Consider the following 21,347-nt stretch of genomic DNA (forward strand, 5'->3'; position numbering starts at 1 on the left):
GGCCTAACTCCAAAGCAGGCATCTGCAAGGTCTTGCTACAGCCTGCGTGCAGCCATGCACGCACGTTTTGGGATTATACAAGGCAAACCCAACACGCCATCTTCAGCTTTATCTCCATCTATATAGGCAAAACCATCATCAAACTTTTCTCTCCATCTCCATTGACTCTGTCTAGTGAAAAAATGCAGACCTTAAACTCCTCTTGCCTCTGCTTCACCACTTTCTTTCTTGCTATGTTCTTGACGATTTCATTTTCATCAGCAACGCTTAAGGTTGGGTTCTATCAATCAAGCTGTCCTTCTGCAGAGGCTGCCGTGAGAAAAGCTGTGGACAAGGCTGTGTCCCGGAACCCTGGCATGGCTGCTGCCCTCATCAGGATGCATTTCCATGATTGTTTCGTGAGGGTATGTATATATATTTATGCTCATTGTTGATCCTTTCCATTTTCAACTTAAATGAGGGTCTATATAAAAAATGGTCAGGGCAAGGCTAGAACTCGCGACCTTCGGTTCATAAGACCAATATGGGAGCGGGACCAAACTTAGTTTAGAAAATTAAATGTTTATTAGATTTAAAAAGTATTACTCTTTGTATTTATGTCGTGATCAATCATAATTTTTTACTATTATATCTCTTTCCAGGGCTGTGATGCTTCGGTCCTTTTGGATTCAACACCAGGCAGACCATCAGAGAAGGAGCATCCTGCTAACAATCCAAGCTTGAGAGGCTTCGAAGTGATTGATCAGGCTAAGGCTGAAATTGAAGCACAATGTCCTCGGACAGTCTCATGTGCAGATATCCTTGCATTTGCTGCTCGTGACAGTGCCTACAAAGTTGGTGGTATTAAATATGCAGTGCCTTCAGGACGTCGGGATGGAAGAGTTTCACTGCGAGATGAGGGCTTCGGGAACCTCCCCCCACCTATCTTCAACGCCAAGCAACTTGAAGATAACTTTGCTCGAAAGGGCCTTAACCTTGATGAAATGGTCACACTTTCTGGGGCACATTCCATTGGCGTCTCACACTGTTCTTCTTTCTCTAATCGTTTATACTCTTTCAACGCAACTCACCTACAAGACCCTTCCTTGGATCCTGAATTCGCTAGGCAACTGAGGAAGAGGTGCCCCGCACCTGGATCCAGCCGTGACCCTACCGTGCCACTCGATGTTCTTTCACCCCACAGGCTAGACAACAAGTACTATGAAGTTTTGAAGAACCGCCATGGCTTGTTAACATCTGATCAAACTCTTCTAAGCAGTCGTGCAACGGCAAAAATAGTAAGGGAGAATGCTAGGCATGGAAAAGCGTGGGCCAAGAAGTTTGCTGCAGCAATGGTGAAGATGGGCTATATTGATGTGCTCACAGGGTCAAAGGGTGAGATCAGGAAGAATTGCAGGGTTGTGAACTAAATTAAAATTGTCTGTGTGGCTTATTAAGGTGGAGTGGCTCTGGAGTTGTCTAAATTATTGCAGTTTTTTTTTTTCTTTTTTGAATCTTTTCAGGATTACATGTTTCATTCTGTCAAGTGTAAAACTGTTTGAAAGTCTTCTTTATTCTTTCAAAGTGTAAATTTGTAAGTCTTTGATGTGGAAATTCTGTCATGCATAGAAGAAATGGAATAAACTAATGGTTTGTCAAGTTCAACAGTTTGATACTCTGATTGATTGTGTAAAGTCAAAAGAAATTAGAAACTGATAGGTTGATCACAATCATTCGAGCCTGTTTCGAGGAATGGTTTTCTCTTACCACATAAAGGCCGTCTCAAGTCTCCAAAAGGTGTGCAAAAGTTTGGCAAATTAGTAGACCTACCAGAACCAACCCGGCATGCAGATGCGGAGAAAAAACAAAAAAGAAAAAAGAGAAGCAGAAGAGAAAATTTCATGCTAATAGCAGCAGCTTTGGACTCGGGCTTGTGATGGAATGGACTTACTGAATGAATATGGTTGGTGGTCGGAGCCTTGGAACGTGAACATGAAACGTGCTCCTCTGCATAGGCGTGTTAATATCAACTGGCACCCTCCAAAAAATGGTGAGTTCAAAGTCAATGTTGATGGCTCGGCCAAAAGTAACCAGGACCTGCGAGCTGCGAGGGTGTTCTTCGAAACTCAGAGGAATATGTGACAGGTATAATTTTTGGTCCTCTAGGCATACAGGACTCTAAATAGGCAGAGATAATAGCCATCAAACAGGCTCTGTTGAATGTACGCTACTTCGGCCTATGCAGGTAATCACCAGCTTGTTGTGGCCATTGATTCTATTGTGGCACTTACTTGGGTGGAGAAGGTGAACCATAGACCCTGGAATATCTGACATATTCTTAATGAGATAGACATGCTTAGGGTGGCCCTCGGAAGAGTGGTATTCCAACATACTCTTGTGTGAGGGGAACTCGTTTTTAGACAAAATGTGAGATTTTATTAATATACTGCAAAGCAGTGAAGATCAGCCGGAGGTGTACAAGAGGTGTACAAACGCCAAATAGTGCCTAAACACTCGTTTGGGAACAAGCTTGTTAAACATGGAATTGATTGGGAGTCTCTGTTTAAAGCATGGTGGTAGCTTTTGTTAGCAATTTATACTTCTTTATGCATGTCTTTACTTCACATGTTTCTGATATTGTAATGCTTAGCCTAGAATAGTGGTTTGCTTCGTACCATTTATTTGTCTTTGTTTTACTGGTATTGCCTACACGCACTCTAGTTGCACCCTGGTTGTATCCCAGAGGGATTACTATACTCTTACTGCTTTAAGCAGCTAATCAATGAAAACACTTCACTGGCTGAGAAAACAAAAATAGCAGCAGCCTTGCAACGTAGTATAAAGTTAAAAACTAAGTTAGGTGTGGCTATTTGACAATTTGTACAGGCTGGAAGATCAGGCCCTGTACCAGAAATTTAACTAGTAGACTTTCAATACTTTAGCTAAATATTCAAAAGTGAAGTTGGGTTATATTACCACAGAAATTATACAGTAACTGACATCAACCACTCTATTGATGAACTACAGATCAACCTTCTTAAGAGTAAAATGCATTTCTGAAACTTTCGTGACCTCTTTGAGTGTTATATATATATATATATATATATATATGCAGAAAATAATGAATATACACTTCCAAGAACTAGCTCATGCTCAAGTCTGTTAGAGGAAAAAGGATCACAAAGCAAGAGAGGACGCAATAAACAGGAAATGCCTTTACAGAAAAGAAACATATGACAGTGTTCAAAGATTTTAAGGCTTAGCAGGCCTAGTAATGTCTTGTTAGGTGAGGACATAATAAATTCAACAACAGGACCATAAATCCACCTTAAATGCTATCCAGGGTGGTGAATTGGTGATCATGATCAGAACAAATTAAGGGACTCGATGGGTTAAAAAGACAGCTATGCCCCAAGCATTAGCCTACTCCAATTCTATCAGATGGTAGCAAACATTTCTAACTTGGACTGCCTCACTGCCCTTTTATTGTCGAATTGAACCACTTGGCAGCATAAGACTAGTGGCATCTTTGATACACAGTGGATATTGTAAGCTTTTAAACCTTTTAGAATTAGCAGTAGCTAGAACAATCTTCCAGCAGGAAAAAGATGCTGGTTGATAGGATTTACTGTTGGGTCGTGTGGGCTTATTTAATTCGTTTCAGTTCCAATTGAACCTTGGGTGCAAAATAGCAGCATTGACTTAAATGCCTTAATTAGCTGTATCATTTAGTTACCACAACGTAATTTCCAATGAAAAACTACCCTCTTTATGCGGAGTAAGAAATGGTAGGCATGCATTAGTACTTCAACTGAAACTTGGGTACTATATAAAGATGGCCAGGGATGGCCAGGTTTCTCCCATCCTAACCAATTACAAGCAGTGAGTGAGAGAGCTGCGGTTGCTAAGGTGTTGAGAACGGTCTCATAATGGAGAGAGTTGCAAAGATGCTGTTGATCTCTATCCTTGTTCTGGTGGTCCTCGCCTCAAATGCCGAAGGAAGAAGGCTCAAGGAAGAAGAAGTTGACCACCCTCAGAACTTCCTTGGAGGCTTTGGTACAAGTGGTGGGTTCGTTCCGACCCCTGGCGGAGGTGTTGGCTTTGGTCTCGGGCCATCAGTGTTTTGTGCCTTCCCTGGGACCGGATGTGTTCGTGTCCAGCCTACTATCCCTGGTGGCACCACCGGCACTGGCACTGGCACTGGCACCGGCACCGGCACCGGCACAGGCACCGGCACACCACCATGATAGCCGCTCGGTGCTGTTATTTCAAGTTTTTTAGGGCTTTGACTTTGAGTCAGTTTCAGTTATGGAGTTTTGGAGGTTTACATTTCAAGCTGTTGTTATGTTTTGGTGTTTTCCAGTGTGCGTGTGTAGGATTGGTGTCTGTAGAACAATGTGTGTGTCTAATAGTAGCACCTTCCATGTTTCGGTGAATGCTAATGGCCATCCTTCACGCTTGACTATTGGCTTTATCAGAACATTAAGGTTCCAGGTTCAGATTTTGAATCCATTATTACTATGTAAATAAGTCCATCTACTTGCTTAATATAATTTCTGATGCATGGCCTGTTCAAACTTTCCACCCCCGCCTCTGATCTCTCCCGGAAACTTTCGCAATAGCAGAAAAACGAAGGTTTTAATAGGAAGGAATCATTCAATTGCAAAGATGAAACCATTGAAACAAAGTTCCCACAGACACTTTTTCTATGTTTCCAAAAATCATCCTGTTACCTGTGACTGTAAGTAGAGGTTTCTGAATATTGTAATTCAAGGTCCAACAAGCAGTTAATGCTCATTGAAACTTTCGGGCTTTCAGCAACCAAAAAGTCTAGTTTAATCACCTGAGGAATCTAAAACTAGAACTAGAGTTTCATCGGTGGAACCCCATTTCTCTCTCACTTGGGACATGCCCTTTTCCCACAGAAATCACAAGCAGGGATTGAAGATTGAAGCAACCAACCAATCATAACCCTTTCGTTTTGCCTTTGTCAGCTAGAATATTGCTAAAGATTTCAGCCATGGCTGCCCTGTTGGAGAGGGAATCGGGGAGAGTGAATTGCCTACGTCTTGCATTCGCAACCTTTGGATTTTGAGCAGATGGTTTGGATTGGAGCCCACCACCCAACATGATGGCCTACTTCTACTGTCCGGGCAATTAGTGAACCTGGGTTTCGCTTATAAAGAGGCTGTTCAGACAGAACAAGGTCAAGGGCCAAGGGAGATCCTTGTTTCTAGGACTCTGTTACTAATCCTCCCTTGCTTGATTAGGCTTTTGTCCTTGTGGACTTTATTTTTTTGGATAAAAATTAAGATAAAATTTAATTTTTATAATATAAATATTACATAATATTTAAAAAATTTTAAAATAAATATTTATATTTTTATTATGTTCATTTATGTTTATATATTTTTATTTTAAATTAATAAAATTTTATAATTAATAATTAATTTAATTAAAATATTATTTATTATTTTATATTATATAATAATAATATGATAGTATTGTAATATTTTAATATGTCATAATTATACTTTAAAGATATAAAATGATAATGAATATTTTGATTATTGATAATTAATTAATTATTAATTATAAAAATTTATTTAATTTAAAATAAAAAATTAATTGAATATAATAAAAAATTAATTTAATATTTTAAAAATAATTTAAAGTCTTTTTGAACATTAAACTAATGAATAATTAATATTTTTTAATATAAAAATAAAAATATTAAATACGGGTGCATTGTTTTCTACTGCAGTAAATGAGCAGTGACCTTGATTAGATAAATGGTTTTAATTTTGACCAAAACCCGGTTTATGGTTAACATTTACGAAGACAGGCCCTTGGTTTCCTTTTCTGTTTGGTTCGTGAGAAAATAAAAACTCAACACTTTTCGATCATTCGTGCGAGAAAATTTTCAGAAACAGATAATAGAAAGGTAAGAAAACGCTGTCTCCTCCCTTCGCCATGAATTTTTTAATTGCATTTTTCGTTTTCCCTCTCTTTAGAATTCTGATTCATCGGGGATCTGTTCTTCTTATATCTAATCTATCTTCCTCTTTTCTGTTTAATTAAGACGTCATTGATTTATTGCAAAGATTATGAATTTTGATTTGTATTCTTTTTTTTTTCATTTTTATTTTTTGATGATTCTGTGAGTAGACTGTGGAGGGAGTGATCAGACAGTTCTTATTATTGCAATTTAGCTTATATTAATAGATTTATGAGCTTTTCACTGATTCTTTTTTCTTTTGTTATATTTTGAGCTCAATTTGGATGGAATTTTACTTGCATTGCCTCCTTATGTGAATTAAAGTCTAAATTTTTTAAAAAAATTGAATCAAAATATAGTTTCAGCTTAAAGTTTGAAGATTAAAGTCTTATTGAAAGTGGTCTGATACTGTTCTTGTTTGTTGAAGCATGTGTTGCTGTTTCATACAAGTTAGGGTTTTTAGCTTTATGTTGTGTTGTGAGTGCTAAAGTCATGTTGCAAATCCGTACGATAGTGTGAAGTTTCAAACTAAATATAGAGCCAAATAGATTTGAAATTGAACCCTTGCATATGGTACTTGCCTTTTTTGCTTGCAAGTGATTGTGAGATGGGAAGAGAAAAAGATTGGTCTTTGCTACCTTGATGATGCTCTGATGGTGATCACAACATGATAACATGATTTCGTCATGAGAAAGGTGATTAGTAACTCATGGCTCCACTAAAGGGGGACATTGTGAGTGATTGAATTAGAAATGGATCCACCCTTTAACACGAAATTTTCCGTTATACAATGTAGCATAAATTGCTAATACGCTGAGCACAAATTTGTTTTGTTGGCAGGTTTTTCACATTTCTTTTGTTTGGTCAGATTCAGAGAGAAAATGGATGATAGCTGTGCTGTCTGTGCTGACACACTTGAGTGGGTTGCATATGGGCCATGTGGCCATCGGGAAGTCTGCTCCACTTGTATCATTCGTCTACGCTTCATCTGCGATGATTGCCGATGCTGCCTTTGCAAGTCTGAATGGAAAACCATCTTTATAACCAAAGTTAGTCATTCTTTTCGGTTCTTGAGACTCATATCTGATAATAGTGATTATTTTTGGTTTACTGGTTAGTTTGACCATCTAAAAGATCTGTTTGGAGGAAACACCTCATCTTTCTTGGAAACAATTGTGAATTTTCTGGTGCTGCTGCCCATAATTGGCTTCTTTTCTCAGTTTTCTGCTTTGTTCCATCACAGAACTATATTTACGCTGCATGTTGAATTATGGAAATAATATTTGTTTAAGTGTATTTTTAATGATTTTCCAGGCTATGGGAGATTATACGAAGGTGATAAATGACCTCTCAGCTTTTGCAGCTGATCCAATTGAGGGCCAAGTTGGGCCTTACTGGTATCATGAAGGAACACAAGCATACATTGATGATCTGGATCACTACAAGATGATAAAAGCCATGTGCAGGCTATCCTGTACTGTTTGCGATAAGAAGGATGAACAGTGGAATGGTGGGTCTAAGAGGAGAGCAGAGCTCAAGAACATGGAGCAGCTTAAGAGTCACTTGCTCAACCGGCATAGGCTGCTTATGTGCAGTCTGTGTTTGGAAGGTAGGAAGGTGAGATGCAATTGTGTGACATATTGAGTGATGAAATAAAATGGATGTGTTTCTTACGACAGGAATTGGAAACTATGCTAGAAGATTATCTTCAGGTGGCTTTCAGATTCAACATTACCTCTTGAATTCTAATTGATAACCTGCTAGAAATATTCTGTGGGAGGAGCAATAATTGAGTTTGATCTCTAAAGTTCTCCATTTTTTGTTATTGTTGATCTTTGTTTTTCATCTTCTCATTTACCCCCTTGTTGGAAATTTCATTATATACATCCCCTGTTTGCTAGGATTCTCGTATCTTTAAAGGGACATGAACAGTGATGATTGCACAATGATGTAATTGACGTTATCTTCAATTTTTGAGCCAGGTCTTTATGTGTGAGCAAAAGTTATATACAAGAGCACAACTAGCTCAGCATATAGAGACAGGTGACTCAGAGGTTGATGGCAGTGAAAGTGAAAGGGGAGGATTTATGGGACATCCTATGTGTGAATTCTGTCAAAATCCATTCTATGGGGAGAATGAACTCTATTTGCATATGTCTACTGAACATTATACTTGCCACATATGCCAAAGGTAAGTCAAACTAGTGGGATATAATAATAGTTCAGAGGCTGCGATGTAGGTTTTCTAATTCTTCCATACATCTAATTTTTGTGGCTCAATGCAGGCGGCATCCAGGACAATATGAATACTATAGAAATTATGATGACATGGAGGTTAGTAGTTATTTTTTGTTTACCTTTCTTGTTCTAGTTTTTATTTTATGATTCTCCATAGCATCAGAAATTCTGCTGCAGATCCATTTTCGTCAAGAGCATCATTTATGTGAGGATGAGGCTTGTCTTGCCAAAAAATTTATTGTGTTTGCATCTGAATCTGAACTGAAGGTGACAGTGTGGCACAATTGTTATATTTGTGTACATGTTCCTCTTGTTTTAATTACAATGCATTTTTTTAAAAGAACAAAGAAAAATTTCTGTAGAGGCACAATGCTGTTGAACATGGTGGGCGCATGTCTCGGTCAAAGCGTAATGCTGCACTACAGGTGGGTTTGGATAGTTTGAATTCTCATTGATGTTAATCCTTTTATTTTACACATTATGTTGGTCTGATGCGTTAATTGCAATGTTCTGTTTTGAAATTTTTTTGCTCACTTCTAATCTTCCACTCTATATCAATAGGATATTGTAGATTTCTACTACTTTCTTTTTCCATTATATCCAGATACCAATCAGCTTCCAGTACCGGCGGAGTTATGAACAAGATCATCGTGTAAGGAGACATGGTTCACAGTCTGATTTATTCGATAGTCAACTGTCATTGGCAATGCAAGCTAGTCTAGCGACAGCGAATGCTGAAAGTTTTCATTATACTTCGACAAGTGGCGAAGTGGTTGTCAATAACCAAGAGACTAATGGAATTGCCTCTATTGTTGGCCCTTTTGAGGCATTAGCTACATTGGACTCTGAGCCATCTTCAAGATGTTGCCAAGCATTAGGAAACTCTAGGAATGGACCTCTTGACGATTCATCCTTTCCTCCCCTTACTGCAGCATCAAATAGTAGTCAACAAAAACTTAGAAATGGTTCAGAAGGATCAGCTAGAAGCAGCATGGCTGCTTGCTTACGTCGCCGAAACAATGGGACTTTAACTGTTCCTAATACTGCTCAGGCTTGGCCTGCGGCAAGTCTTCAACCTAAGATGTCAGCTACTGGTTCTCACCAGTCCAGGCCTGCGATAAATTTCTCACGTTTATCAAGGAATTCATCTAGTTCTTCCAAAAGTAAGCACTCTAGGATTAAGGAATCTTTGCCATCTGGTCATGTAAGCTCTGCACAGGGGACTTTTTTGGGACTTACAGCTAATTTTTCTAGCTTGTCCAGGAGTTCGGTTGGCACCAGAAAGGTGAGCCACTCTGCCGCTGAGCCTCCAAATATTGTAGACAGAGGCTTTTTTGTTAACTCCCTTTCTAATTTTCCTTCAGTTTCTTCTGCTAATGCTCCTAAGAATGCACCCACGAGTAGCCAGCCTTCACCTAAAGTGGAAGATGCTCAATCTGCTAACAAGGCTTTAGTGGAAAAGATCCGTGCTTCTTTCGAATTTGATAAGGACAAATACTCTGCATTCAAAGGAATAACTGCTGAATATCGCCAGGGTATTATTAACGCTGAGGAGTATCTTGCCTACGTGCATCAGTTTGGTTTGTCACATCTTGTTCTTGAGATAGCTGGGCTGTGCCCCAATGTTCAGAAACAGAGAGAACTTGAGGAGGCATACAATTTTAACATGAGAAGAAGCCGTTCCCACAAAACTGGTCCAAGCAATGATGGTGGTCAATCAAAAAACATAAAAACGTCAAAGAAAGGAAAAGAAAAGTGTGGAGAAGTTGGCATTAGTGGTCTAAAACATGCTTTGGCAAATGGTGCTTATGATGGGGCGAAAGTTTTGCTATTAAACCAGAAGCCTTATGTGGAAGAAGCAGAAGTCTTGCGGAACGATGGACGTCATGCTGCCAAAGGCAAATTTAAGGTTTTCGCTGATGAAGAGGCTAACTCACATTTCCCCAGTTATTCTCAAACGCAGCTGGGGAGTAACAATGGTTCTCAGCCAGCTGGTGGTAGCTCGAATAAAAATCTGCCATCTGGAGGAGGGGGAAATAAGCCAGGGAAAAAGGCCTCCAAGTTCCTTAGAAACCGCCTTGGTGATGCTTCAGCTGCACAACGTCCAGATGTTGGAGATTCTGATCCTGGTCCTGATCAGATTGAGGAAAAAGCTGATGAAAATAGGGAACCACCTGAAGGATTGCCGGTTTGTGGTGTATGGCGAAATGGTGGAGGGCGGAGACTCATGGCAATGAACCAAGGAAAATGATACAGTCAGTAGAAGCTTGCTCGTTTGTGATCATTGCCTCCCCAGCAGCTTTTCTTCAAGATGTTAATGGAATTGTGGTGATGGCTTGGTAGGTGTGCATGCCCTCATTTTGTTCCACAAAATCCAACACAATTTTGTATCAAGTTGATGAAAGTTGGGGAGATGTTACAAAAATTTGCCCTTTTCGACTTTGTCTGCCTCTTAAATCGCCGAGTTACAGTATTTGGATTATTTGAACAGAGTTATGAATGCGTATGGGGAAATAAATCGTATTGATTAAATAAAAAATGAGACCCGGATGTTATTTTGTTCCAAAACATGGCAAACAAAAGTAAGACAAAGTTCCAGGGTATGATTTAAGAATAGAGCAGAAGTAGACATCTTCATGACATCATGCTTGAATTCAAGCATTCAAATTGGTAGAAATTAAGTGGTTGCACTTGATCAAAAGGAGCCAACCAGACATTTTCATGCAAATTCAAGGGGGTTAGGTGTCCGCGGGATCCTGCTCTTGTTGATTTTTGTGCAGTGCAGGATGCCACATCAGCTAACTTGTCACTGTCACTAACCTTTGCACCAACCACGTCACCTACCGCGTTCGACTGCCTCGTGTCAGTTCGTGGGTCCCTGCCCACGAACTGCAGCCGCTGAGTTCGTTCTCTGCAGTGTAGGCCGCAGACTCTAATGGCAACTTGTCTCAGAAGAAGGACCGTCAATTCTGAACCAACCCAACAGTGCTTTGGTCTTTTGCTTTGCTTTTGTTGTTTATAGATTCGTACTACCTAGTAAAAGGTTCCATTACAGGTACCAGTTTTCACCACGTATGGATGATTTCTTGTCTCTCAATCAGAAGAGAGAAGAACCCAAGAAAGAGAAGAAAACACTTTTTCGTATGAATAGACTAGACTAGACTTGCTCTGTTCTGTTGCACGCTTGCAGTTGCAGTGCATGGATATGGGAATTTGGGTGGCAATTGGCAAAAGCTGAGCCATTTTACCTGTCCAAAGCAGGGGTGGGGTTGGTGAAAAGCACATGCAACGGGCTCTCCCGGTGACCCATGGAGTTGAGTTGAGGAGCTCTGTCGTTCTCGGCCACCGACTCCAATGAATCCCACCCGTTGATCCAGTGCCATCCAACAGCCACCATCTCACACTTCGAAACAACTGGACCCCACTTAGAAGAGGAAGAATGCCAGTATAGTTTTCTTTTGTCTATAAATACAAGACTCAAACGTAGCCTGTCTGTGCCTGTGTTGAGTAATCACAACCTTAAGAGAGCCCAACACTTTTTAAGGTCAGTATTATTAGATTTAACTCATCTTCATTTCTTTTTCTGGCTATTTTCAAAATTCAATCTTTTTTTATCCCTTTTCTTTTTAAAGTGATGAACTTTTTGCGTTTTGATATATGGAATTATTCTGGGGTTGGGTCTGTTTTGGAGTAGCATCTGGATCCTGACGTTTTCATAATGAGAACTCTAACTCGTCGTGATACAATCTCACTCTAGGGGCTAATATCATCTTTCTGCCTGATTTAATGTGAAATTCTGGGAGTTTGACAGTTGACTTTATGCTAGTTTTTCTCGTGAATTACAATTCAGAATATAGGCCTAAATATTTGAATGTATGGTTTGTATGTTTTGTCTTCCTTTTTATTTATTTATTTTTAGATTCATCTTAAGCCTTTTTGTTTCAATATTTTGTGCTCAACAGATTTAGAGATATGGACACCTTCCTATTTACTTCTGAGTCAGTGAATGAGGGTCACCCTGACAAGCTGTGCGATCAGGTTTCTGATGCAGTGCTTGATGCCTGCCTCGAACAGGACCCTGAAAGCAAAGTTGCCTGCGAGACTTGCACCAAGACCAATATGGTCATGGTTTTTGGGGAGATCACTACCAAAGCTAAGGTAGACTATGAGAAGATTGTGCGTGATACTTGCCGTAACATTGGATTTGTCTCCGATGATGTGGGTCTTGATGCTGATAAGTGCAAAGTCTTAGTTAACATCGAGCAGCAGAGCCCTGATATTGCTCAGGGTGTTCATGGTCATCTTACCAAGCGCCCTGAGGAGATTGGTGCTGGTGATCAGGGTCACATGTTTGGATATGCCACCGATGAGACCCCTGAGTTAATGCCTCTTAGCCATGTCCTTGCTACCAAGCTTGGCGCCCGCCTCACTGAAGTTCGCAAAAATGGAATTTGCCCATGGTTGAGGCCTGATGGCAAAACTCAAGTCACTGTTGAGTATCAGAATGACAATGGTGCCATGGTTCCAATTCGTGTCCACACTGTTCTCATTTCCACACAGCATGATGAAACTGTCACTAATGATGAGATTGCTGCAGACCTCAAAGAGCATGTTATCAAGCCAGTCATCCCCGACAAGTACCTTGACGAGAAGACCATCTTCCATCTCAACCCATCAGGGCGTTTTGTCATAGGTGGTCCTCATGGTGATGCAGGTCTTACTGGCCGCAAAATCATCATAGACACCTATGGTGGTTGGGGAGCTCATGGTGGTGGTGCCTTCTCTGGCAAGGACCCTACTAAGGTAGACAGAAGTGGTGCCTACATTGTTAGGCAGGCCGCCAAGAGCATTGTTGCGAATGGTCTTGCTCGCAGGTGTATAGTCCAGGTCTCATATGCAATTGGTGTGCCTGAACCTTTGTCTGTGTTCGTTGACACATATGGGACTGGAAAGATCTCAGACAAGGAAATTCTGAAGATTGTGAAGGAAAACTTTGATTTCAGGCCCGGTATGATATCCATTAATTTGGATCTCCAGAGAGGTGGCAATGGCAGGTTCCTGAAGACTGCTGCATATGGACACTTTGGAAGAGATGATCCTGACTTCACATGGGAGGTAGTGAAGCCCCTTAAGTGGGAGAAACCTCAAGACTAAACTTTTCTTGATTTGTTAAATCAATAATGCGTTTATTCTTGGCAGCTGCTCTCTAAGTGATGTCTTGTTGGTCGTCTGTGTTTCTCCGAAATTGTCCTTCTTTGAGTTCCGTTTTACTCATTATTATTTTTATACCATTTTTCCATATACAATAGAATATATACAAGCACTCCCAAGTCTGAGTCGATGAAAATTTGTGGAGAGGAGCAGCCTGGTTGCCTGTATACCTGATTTGCTGATAACATAAGGATAGAATGCAAGAGATGATCTGCTGCAGAGCTGTTTTTTTATGTATTGAATGCATATGCTTGTTGAGACAAATGAAATTTGATTATTGATTCCATTTGCGTCTTCTGCTCCCAAGTTAGATTAATGGAAGGGTCGTGACATTTGAATGAAGTTTCATTTTGGTAATAGATACAATCTTGTTCTCTTTGCGAACTCTGCTAGAAAGTGAGAGAAACAGAAGCAAGGAAAGTTTGTCACTGAGCTAGAAGGAGAAATTCACCTTCGCTCAAAATTTAAACGTGTAATGAAGAATGCAAAAAGAAATGCAAAAATAAGGGGAAAAAGGATCAGAAATATTGCTGTAATTGCTAGGCGGTCATGGTGAAACCCAAAATAATCTTCTAGCAAGGAAGCAACTGTCTTGGCTTCACCAAATACCATGATTTCATCATTCACATCTCCATATTGTGAAGTGAGCAAACAATTCAATGTCCAAGATGTAGGCATTAGGTAATACAACCAGATCCACCACTTCGGGATTTTCTGCAGTGGAAAGACCAGATAGCCAGCCAAGTTAATATCTCATAGTAATTACTGTCAAGTACTTTACTGGCCTTTCTATGAGACTTGAGGGGATAAAAATGACTTACCAGAGGAGGAATCAGAAAGCCAGAGAAAAGATTGAGCATCGGGTAGAAGACAGAGGATAAAGCTCCAGCAATTGTGACATCTGGTGTCAATGAGACAAACAACATTCCAAAAAAGTTGAAGTAGAGCTGTGTGCAGAACATGGCATAGAAGTACCACAAAACCTTGTATGCTGATCCATAGTAGCCAATCATGGAGTATGTGATCATCTCAAACACAAGAGCTTGGATGAATAGATAGGGTACCTCAATTGTCACCTGCAAAATAATTTAAGGTCTGTCAAGAAATTCCGAAGACAAGCTACTCAACCAAAATGAGTTCATAGTACAACTTATGGTGTAAACTTAGGGTGGTCAGTTGGCAGCAGGAATGTACCTGTGCAAGTGCATAAGCCCAGGAAGAGTACATCCCTGCAAATCTTTCTCTATACATAACAACTCTCTCTGTGGCAACAAACGGTTGGACAGATGAGCTGCTATTCATCCCCAGAAAGACCACAGCAGAATACATTGAACCAAAAATATTGAACAAATTCTGCTGGTTTTTTCTGGGGATTTAAAATGGAAAATAAGATAGAAAAATTGAAGTTAGTTATCTGCAGATTTAACTGCTGAGGAAAAGTGATGCCTATGTATAAGTATCCATGAAATGGATGATTCCTATGCCGGTTTGCCCCCATTCTTACATTTTCTTTCCTTGGTTCCAAAATATTAATCCCAAAGCCAGAGATATTATAACAGTCTGCAGGAAACGTGTCAAGTTATATGCGGGGCTTCTCCAATAGGACAAGTTTAGTTTCCATAGGCAAGATGTAAACTGGCCCCAGCAACTTTGTGAAAATTGGGTTCGAAAATGAAGATCTCTTGAACCAGGAGGTGGATTGCTCAACTGCCTTACAAGGTCTTCATTGTTCCTACCAACAAAAAGAGAGAAAAGGAAGAAATGAAATATATAAGTCAATCCGCCAGTTTGTAAAGACAATTATTTCATTCTAGAAACACTTGAGCTAAGGCAGCATCCTGCCAAGATGCTACAATACAGTCAATCTAATACCAGGAGGTCTGCAAGTAGTTGAAAATAATGCTTCAGGTATGAATTTCTGCAACAATGGAGGGATTTGAACTATTTGAAAAAGAAAATGGTCTTGCCATACGCTTTTCAGACAGATATTACTGGTTTATGTCTTCCTCAGGTTGTCATTGGTGATGAATATGAGAGAAATGCATTTGAGGCACTAATAAATTATTTAACTTTGTAGAAATCACAATTAATATACTACTGAGTAATTGAACTTACTCATACAAAGTAGAATTCTTGTAAATTTGTGCAAAATCTACTCCCAGTTCAGCCTCCACTGGTGGGGAGGTAACCTCTAGCATCCATGTTGCTGGATTACAATTGTCTTTGATCTTGGGCATCCCGGGAATACTCTGTCAGTTAGAATACAGAGAATGGAAGATCAAGGTCGATCAAGACCTGTTTGCTCGAAGCAATTAATACAGTTTGAACTAACCTCAAAATACTTGATAACTCTACAAGAATGTTGTCCTAATGGACCAAAGTAGATCAAACTCCCTCTATTTTTCAGAAGAATCAACTGCAATGAAAGCAACAGGTATTGTTATGAAAGAAAAACTAGAATAGTATATAAAAGGAAAAACACTCATTCTTGTAAAATGGACATCTTCTCACGATATCAGTTATATTATTACCTCATCAAATGCTTCAAATATATCAATGCTTGGTTGGTGGATTGTGCAAATAATTGTTCGACCTGTATCAGCTACATTCTTCACTGCACGCATGACAATGGCTGCTGCTCGTGCATCCAAGCTAGATGTAGGTTCGTCCATGAAAATTATGGAAGGATTGGCAACGAGCTCCACCGCTATTGTAAGTCGCTTGCGCTGCTCAGTCGATAAACCTGAAAGATCAGGTATGCCAACCAAGGCATCCTTGACATCGTCCAGTTCAATAGTCTCAAGGACTTCTTTAACAAATTCCTATAAAACCCACCAAAGCACCTTCATGATCACAAACTTATCTCAAATTTAGCTTTAGATGGAAAACGGCCACTCTTATAATGGAGTCTTACAGCTTTAGTTTTTGAGTCAATACGAGGAGCCAGACGCAACCAAGCCGAAAAAATTAAAGATTCTTGTACAGTGATTTGTGGAGAATGTATGTCATTTTGTTCACAATAACCAGATATCCTTGCAAATGTTTCTTGAACTTTAGGATACCCACCAACCTTAATTTCTCCTTCTATGCAACCTATAGTTTTTCTCCCTGCAAGAACATCCAGAAGGGTAGTTTTTCCTGCTCCACTGGCACCCATCAGTGCTGTTAGGACACCGGGCCTTAATGCTCCAGTAACATTTGAAAGGAGTTGCAGCTTTTTCTGAGCATGGCCCTTTTTTCTCATTTCCTAGGACCAACAAAACAGTGCCTCAATGTTCAATGGTTCATGAAAAATGATTCATTGCCAAAGAAGAATGTGTCTGATTACCAGAGGGGTGTCCACATAGTATTGCACATACTGAAATGTTAATGTCAAAGGTTCAAAAGGTAATACCATCCTGCCTGTGATGGAGACAAAGCAACCATAAATTATGATGAAAATGAGATAGGAAAGCACAATTTTATGAAGAAAAACTAAGAAGAAGAAGAAGACAACAAAACAACCTTTACTAGCTGGTTCCCTATCACTGGAATCCGAATGGCTTACTCCCTTCGCCACACTTGCAACCCCATTAAAATTTCCATTCTGCATCTTGGAAAGCTTGTCACGGGAAATAATAATGCGAGACGATCCAGGAGCTGCATGTGTTTCAAGTTCCTCAATATTGAATAAAAGAAAATTGGGGAAAAAAAAGACAAACTTACGCTTCAAGAAACTTAAGGCCAAGGTGAATCCGATGTTGTAAACTATAGCAAAGCCAAACAATGCGGCGATTGATATCCAGAAAAAATATTCATCAAAGTATAATCCACGGCTCTCTAGTGTTGCTTGCCCTGTTGTAGTGCTCATGGTTAACATCTGCAAAATTAATAATCAATGGAGAAAAGAGTACACTTTCTGAATCATTCAGCAGTTAAAGTAAGCATCGTTTACAGGTTTACAAGTAATGCTAATTTTGCTAAGAGTTTTCAGCAGGAATGGAAGGTAGATGGGATTCATCATTTAGCTTAAAAATTTGGAAAAAAACAATATACTTGGAGAAACAGCAGGAGCACCATCTATTTGTGGCTGATGGAAGAAATCTTTTGGGAGGAAAGGGGTACACTGATTAAAGAAACCAATAACTTGTGTGCTTTATTTACTTAACCTTTAACTGTCAAATTTTGGACAAGTCATTCAAGCTGATGCACTTCATGCTTGCTTCAACTATTGTATTAGCAAGAAATCTGTGAGAATTCCTCATTCTTTTGAAGAAGGTTGCTTACCTACCTGAACAATAACTACCATTTAAACCAATAAATAGGAATATCACCTGTTGCCATCTTGGGGCAAGAAATTCGTTTCCAGAAAGCCCTATTTCTGCATATGACATAGGAGAAACCCAGAAAAGCCACTTCATCCAACCTGGCCAGGATGCTGCAACCAATGAAACAGATTAATAAGTATGCATCCTTTTACAGGAATCATTTTACAATAAACTGAATAAAAAGGTAGGAAGAACCCTACGCCGCGGAATGATGAAGCCACAGAATAACCAGTGTAGAAAAATTATTAGGCTAGAAGCTGCCACAGAAGAGTCAAAAGTCTGGAAGACGGAGGCCACGAAACGGAACAAAGATATTCCTGATAACTGCACAGCAAAAAACATGATAAACTGGCGGAAGAACCTGAAAAGAAAGCAAATTATCAACGTTTAGGCTCTCCAACCAGAAGAATTAATATCTTGTTTGCTTAAGAATGAAATGAAAATTGTTTCTTCATACTCCTTCTATAGTATTGCCATTTTTTCCCCTCTGAAGGGGTTAGGTTGCATGACAAGAGTAGCGCTTCTCATTGTTAAAAAGAAGATTCTATCTCAAGTTCCTGATAACTATCAAGGCGACCAACTTTTAACAGATAAATTAGTAGGCATTTCTTTCTTTTATATTTTCCCTTTCCCTTCCTAGCTAGCTAGGATACAGTTTCCTGACAGACTACCACATAATTTGTTTGTTCTGCTTACTCATTCCAAGAGAAACATAACCATGAAGTTTTAAGAAAGTCCTGATCTCATTCCAGTACAATATTTTAAAATTTTCATGGAACCCACCTTGAAACCTCAGGAGCGTATCCTGTTACATAATAAGTGATAGATGTCCAAATCAGGGATTGCAGAAATGACATGGGAAGCTTCAAAATAGCGGCTGGAATTGAATAAGCCCACGCTGGGTAAAAGCATAACATTTTCTGCTTGTAAAACACAGGGAGTCTCGAAATCGTCATGAACACCTCAGGAACCTCATCCACCACAAGTATCATAAGAGTGAAAAACAGCGCCGCCAGGTAGTAATTTGCATGAAGAATGTCAATATCCATCCGTGACTTATAAAATACAGTCATTGTGATGCATGCTATGATCACAAGCTGCCAAAAGAAGACAATTCTAATGATTAAGCGTGTTTAATTAATTACTGATTTCAGTTTCAGCGCTTTCAGTCTTCAGTTCTATCAACATGTTCTTGAAGCTTGAAACTGTTTTAGCATGAACCTTCATTGATGAAAAAAGAAATGAAAGAGCTTACATATTTACACAGAACGAGTCCTCACCTGAGTTATTTTGAACACGTAGAAAATTGAGTTCCTTCTCAAAAGAAGAAGCTCCCTTGACATGCAAGCTTTGAAGATTTCCCATTTAGAAGCGGAATACTCACTAAAGGAAAGAGCATCCTTATGGCCTTGGGACATATCGTATGGGTTTAAGAGGTCCTCATCTATCTTCTTCCCCAAGGGGGATGCCTTAAATTTCCCGACGAACATATCGACGGGAAAATAAGAGTAGGGTAGCTCAGTGCTGTACCAGTATTGTGCTTGATCTTTCTTTGATAAAACCTGCAATGTTCGAAGGCGAAATGCTTTTAATTTTGAAGAAGCAAGAGACTGCATTGCAGGTAATAGAAATAAACTGGATTAATTCACTTTCCTCCTGAAGGAAGTCTACGACCGCTTTCCTCTGAGGACACCTAAACCCACAGTTTTCAAAGAACTCAAGAATGTGATCGCGCGGTCCATGGTACAAAATTTTCCCTTCTGCCATTAAGATAATATCATCAAAGAGATCAAAAGTTTCCGGTGCAGGCTGAAGCAGTGAAACCAACAAAGTAGCATCTGTCATATGCACAAGCTGCTGAAGACAAGTAACAATCTGAAATGCAGTGGAACTGTCAAGGCCATTGGTTATTTCATCCATAAACAAAGTTTTTATGGGACCCACAACGATCTCTCCTGCATAATTTGAGATTGAAGTTTAAATCACAACTCGCAGAAATTTTTTTTTTTTTGTTGGTTGAAATTGGTGAATGGCTATATATTATTTTGCTAAAGCTAAGTCACAACCTGTAGTCAATCTCTTCTTCTGACCGCCAGATATACCTCTTCTTAGGGCGTCACCGACAAATGTTTCAGCGCAACTGTCAAGTCCAAGGATCTGATAACAAGTGCAGGAAACAGTAGAAGTTTACGTATTATAAGCAGGAAGCACTGTTACGATTATGCATTCCCAAGGATAGAAGCCTGAGTAATTAAGCACTGTTTAAGGATAATTACTTTTAGTACGTAGTCAGTTTGAAGTTTTCCTTTTCGTCCTTTGACAGATGTTTCCTGTGAAAAGTGAAAATAAACCACGGTTCATTGATTTGACAGATGTTGGCAATAACACGCCATGTGCATACGCACCTTCATGTAAGTATCAACATCTGGATCAGGAGCAATTCCTGCTTCCAACTCCCTTCTACTGACCTCCATCGTGATGTCTTTAAAAACCAGTAGTTTAACTATCACTTTTGCAAGAAACTAAAAGTTATGCTTAGCTAGGTGGAGCTTGGGGAAAACATGTGTACCTGCTCGGCTTCCTACACCCTGACAATGGGCTGAGAAATCAAGTGTTTCCCTCACTGTCATCTCAGAAATGTGCAGGTCATTTTGGCTTATGTATGCAGAAGTTTTCTGGGGGACAAACTCTTCTAGTTTGTATCCATTATAAGAAACTTCCCCGGTGACCTAGTGGAAGCCAAGGCAACCAACAGTCAACTTATCTAGCAGAAAAAAAAAATATGGATATGTTCCATTATATTTGGAATTCATTTAAACGTTGCCAAAAATAAAATTTTATTGCATAGGCGATACCTTAAGCGATTGGTTTAGATTTCCGGAGAGCGCCTTTAACAGGGAGGTCTTCCCACACCCTGGAGGACCAAGGAGTAGAGTCATCCTGCCAGAAATTAGCTGATGGTACGTTAGCTACATTAGTTCTACTGTCAAATGGATGGTATCCTTCACCAGAACCATTTGACCAGTTTTAACCTTAAGAAGAGATTCGTAACCTTCCAGGCTTTATGACGCCACTGACATCAGTGAGAAGGCATAGCTTTGCCTGGTGTGACTTTGAACCCATCAGTCTTGCTGCAGGGTACTGCGAAACAACATCCAAATACAATATATATGTACATAAATCTTGAAAATCTAGTCTGGAAAATGCCACATCCCCGATCGATGATATATAGATAATAGATATAGATACACTTACTGAAACCAGGCTTTTTAGGGAATTCCAGAGTGTGGGTAGCGGCGTCCCATGAACTACATCACATTCTGCTTCCACACGGAGGTTTTTATATCTCACTTCCACTCTAGGCAGCTTGACACCAACTCTGCAAAAGCCAGTTTGGCTCGGTTGGTCATGTAGGCAGCAGGCATGCGTATTATCAGTTTACTAGCTAGGTGTGTCTAAGTTTGCAGCAGCTTACTAGCAGCTAGGACTAGGAGTAATATATGCATATGGTACCAGAAAAAAAGTATATACAATTACCTGCCTTTGGAAAAAAAGAAATAGAATTACCTGTCTAGTCTTGTTCTGATGTTGTGCAACAACTGAAGGTTATCAGT

The 21,347-nt window shown here is 39.7% G+C and overlaps 4 protein-coding genes across 6 annotated transcripts; 3 read left to right on the forward strand and 1 right to left on the reverse strand.

Moving 5' to 3' along the window:
* The first annotated feature begins 108 nt into the window (after positions 1–108).
* LOC110414906 (peroxidase 5-like) lies at positions 109–1,638 on the forward strand. Its single transcript, XM_021426304.2, has 2 exons — positions 109–404; positions 642–1,638. Exons 1-2 carry the CDS (start codon positions 183–185, stop codon positions 1,407–1,409), a joined length of 990 nt encoding a protein of 329 aa, XP_021281979.1. The 5' UTR covers positions 109–182; the 3' UTR covers positions 1,410–1,638.
* A 4,159-nt stretch (positions 1,639–5,797) lies between these two features.
* On the forward strand, positions 5,798–10,697 carry LOC110414650 (uncharacterized). 3 transcript variants are annotated; one of them, XM_021425964.1, is made up of 8 exons: positions 5,798–5,923; positions 6,818–7,026; positions 7,292–7,594; positions 7,960–8,168; positions 8,263–8,311; positions 8,393–8,482; positions 8,578–8,640; positions 8,820–10,697. In XM_021425964.1, the coding sequence occupies exons 2-8, from the start codon at positions 6,859–6,861 to the stop codon at positions 10,464–10,466; spliced, it is 2,529 nt and encodes an 842-aa protein (XP_021281639.1). In that variant the 5' UTR covers positions 5,798–5,923; positions 6,818–6,858; the 3' UTR covers positions 10,467–10,697. The 3 variants fall into 3 exon arrangements, with proteins under 3 accessions (XP_021281639.1, XP_089639406.1, XP_089639407.1); XM_089783280.1 differs by lacking the exons at positions 5,798–5,923; positions 6,818–7,026 and adding an exon at positions 7,657–7,689 and having other exon boundaries at positions 7,458–7,586; XM_089783281.1 differs by lacking the exons at positions 5,798–5,923; positions 6,818–7,026 and having other exon boundaries at positions 7,475–7,586.
* Positions 10,698–11,603: 906 nt separating this feature from the next.
* LOC110414651 (S-adenosylmethionine synthase 1) lies at positions 11,604–13,712 on the forward strand. Its single transcript, XM_021425967.1, has 2 exons — positions 11,604–11,759; positions 12,178–13,712. Exon 2 carries the CDS (start codon positions 12,188–12,190, stop codon positions 13,367–13,369), a length of 1,182 nt encoding a protein of 393 aa, XP_021281642.1. The 5' UTR covers positions 11,604–11,759; positions 12,178–12,187; the 3' UTR covers positions 13,370–13,712.
* A 116-nt stretch (positions 13,713–13,828) lies between these two features.
* Positions 13,829–21,018, reverse strand: LOC110414649 (pleiotropic drug resistance protein 3-like). The gene is made up of 23 exons (XM_089783279.1): positions 20,989–21,018; positions 20,766–20,874; positions 20,589–20,673; positions 20,303–20,462; positions 20,139–20,215; positions 20,010–20,063; positions 19,800–19,890; positions 19,386–19,688; positions 19,014–19,294; positions 18,517–18,830; positions 17,934–18,094; positions 17,740–17,843; positions 17,132–17,285; positions 16,931–17,065; positions 16,755–16,828; positions 16,341–16,673; positions 15,958–16,248; positions 15,759–15,842; positions 15,542–15,675; positions 14,931–15,158; positions 14,621–14,792; positions 14,248–14,502; positions 13,829–14,140 (listed from the first exon to the last, which is right to left on the reverse strand). Exons 3-23 carry the CDS (start codon positions 20,670–20,672, stop codon positions 13,874–13,876), a joined length of 3,756 nt encoding a protein of 1,251 aa, XP_089639405.1. The 5' UTR covers position 20,673; positions 20,766–20,874; positions 20,989–21,018; the 3' UTR covers positions 13,829–13,873.
* Positions 21,019–21,347: the final 329 nt, after the last annotated feature.

Source organism: Theobroma umbraticum, unplaced genomic scaffold (genome assembly GCF_002168275.2).
Source record: "Theobroma umbraticum cultivar Fairchild unplaced genomic scaffold, ASM216827v3 scaffold_147.0, whole genome shotgun sequence".
In the NCBI taxonomy this organism is placed as follows: domain Eukaryota; kingdom Viridiplantae; phylum Streptophyta; class Magnoliopsida; order Malvales; family Malvaceae; genus Theobroma; species Theobroma umbraticum.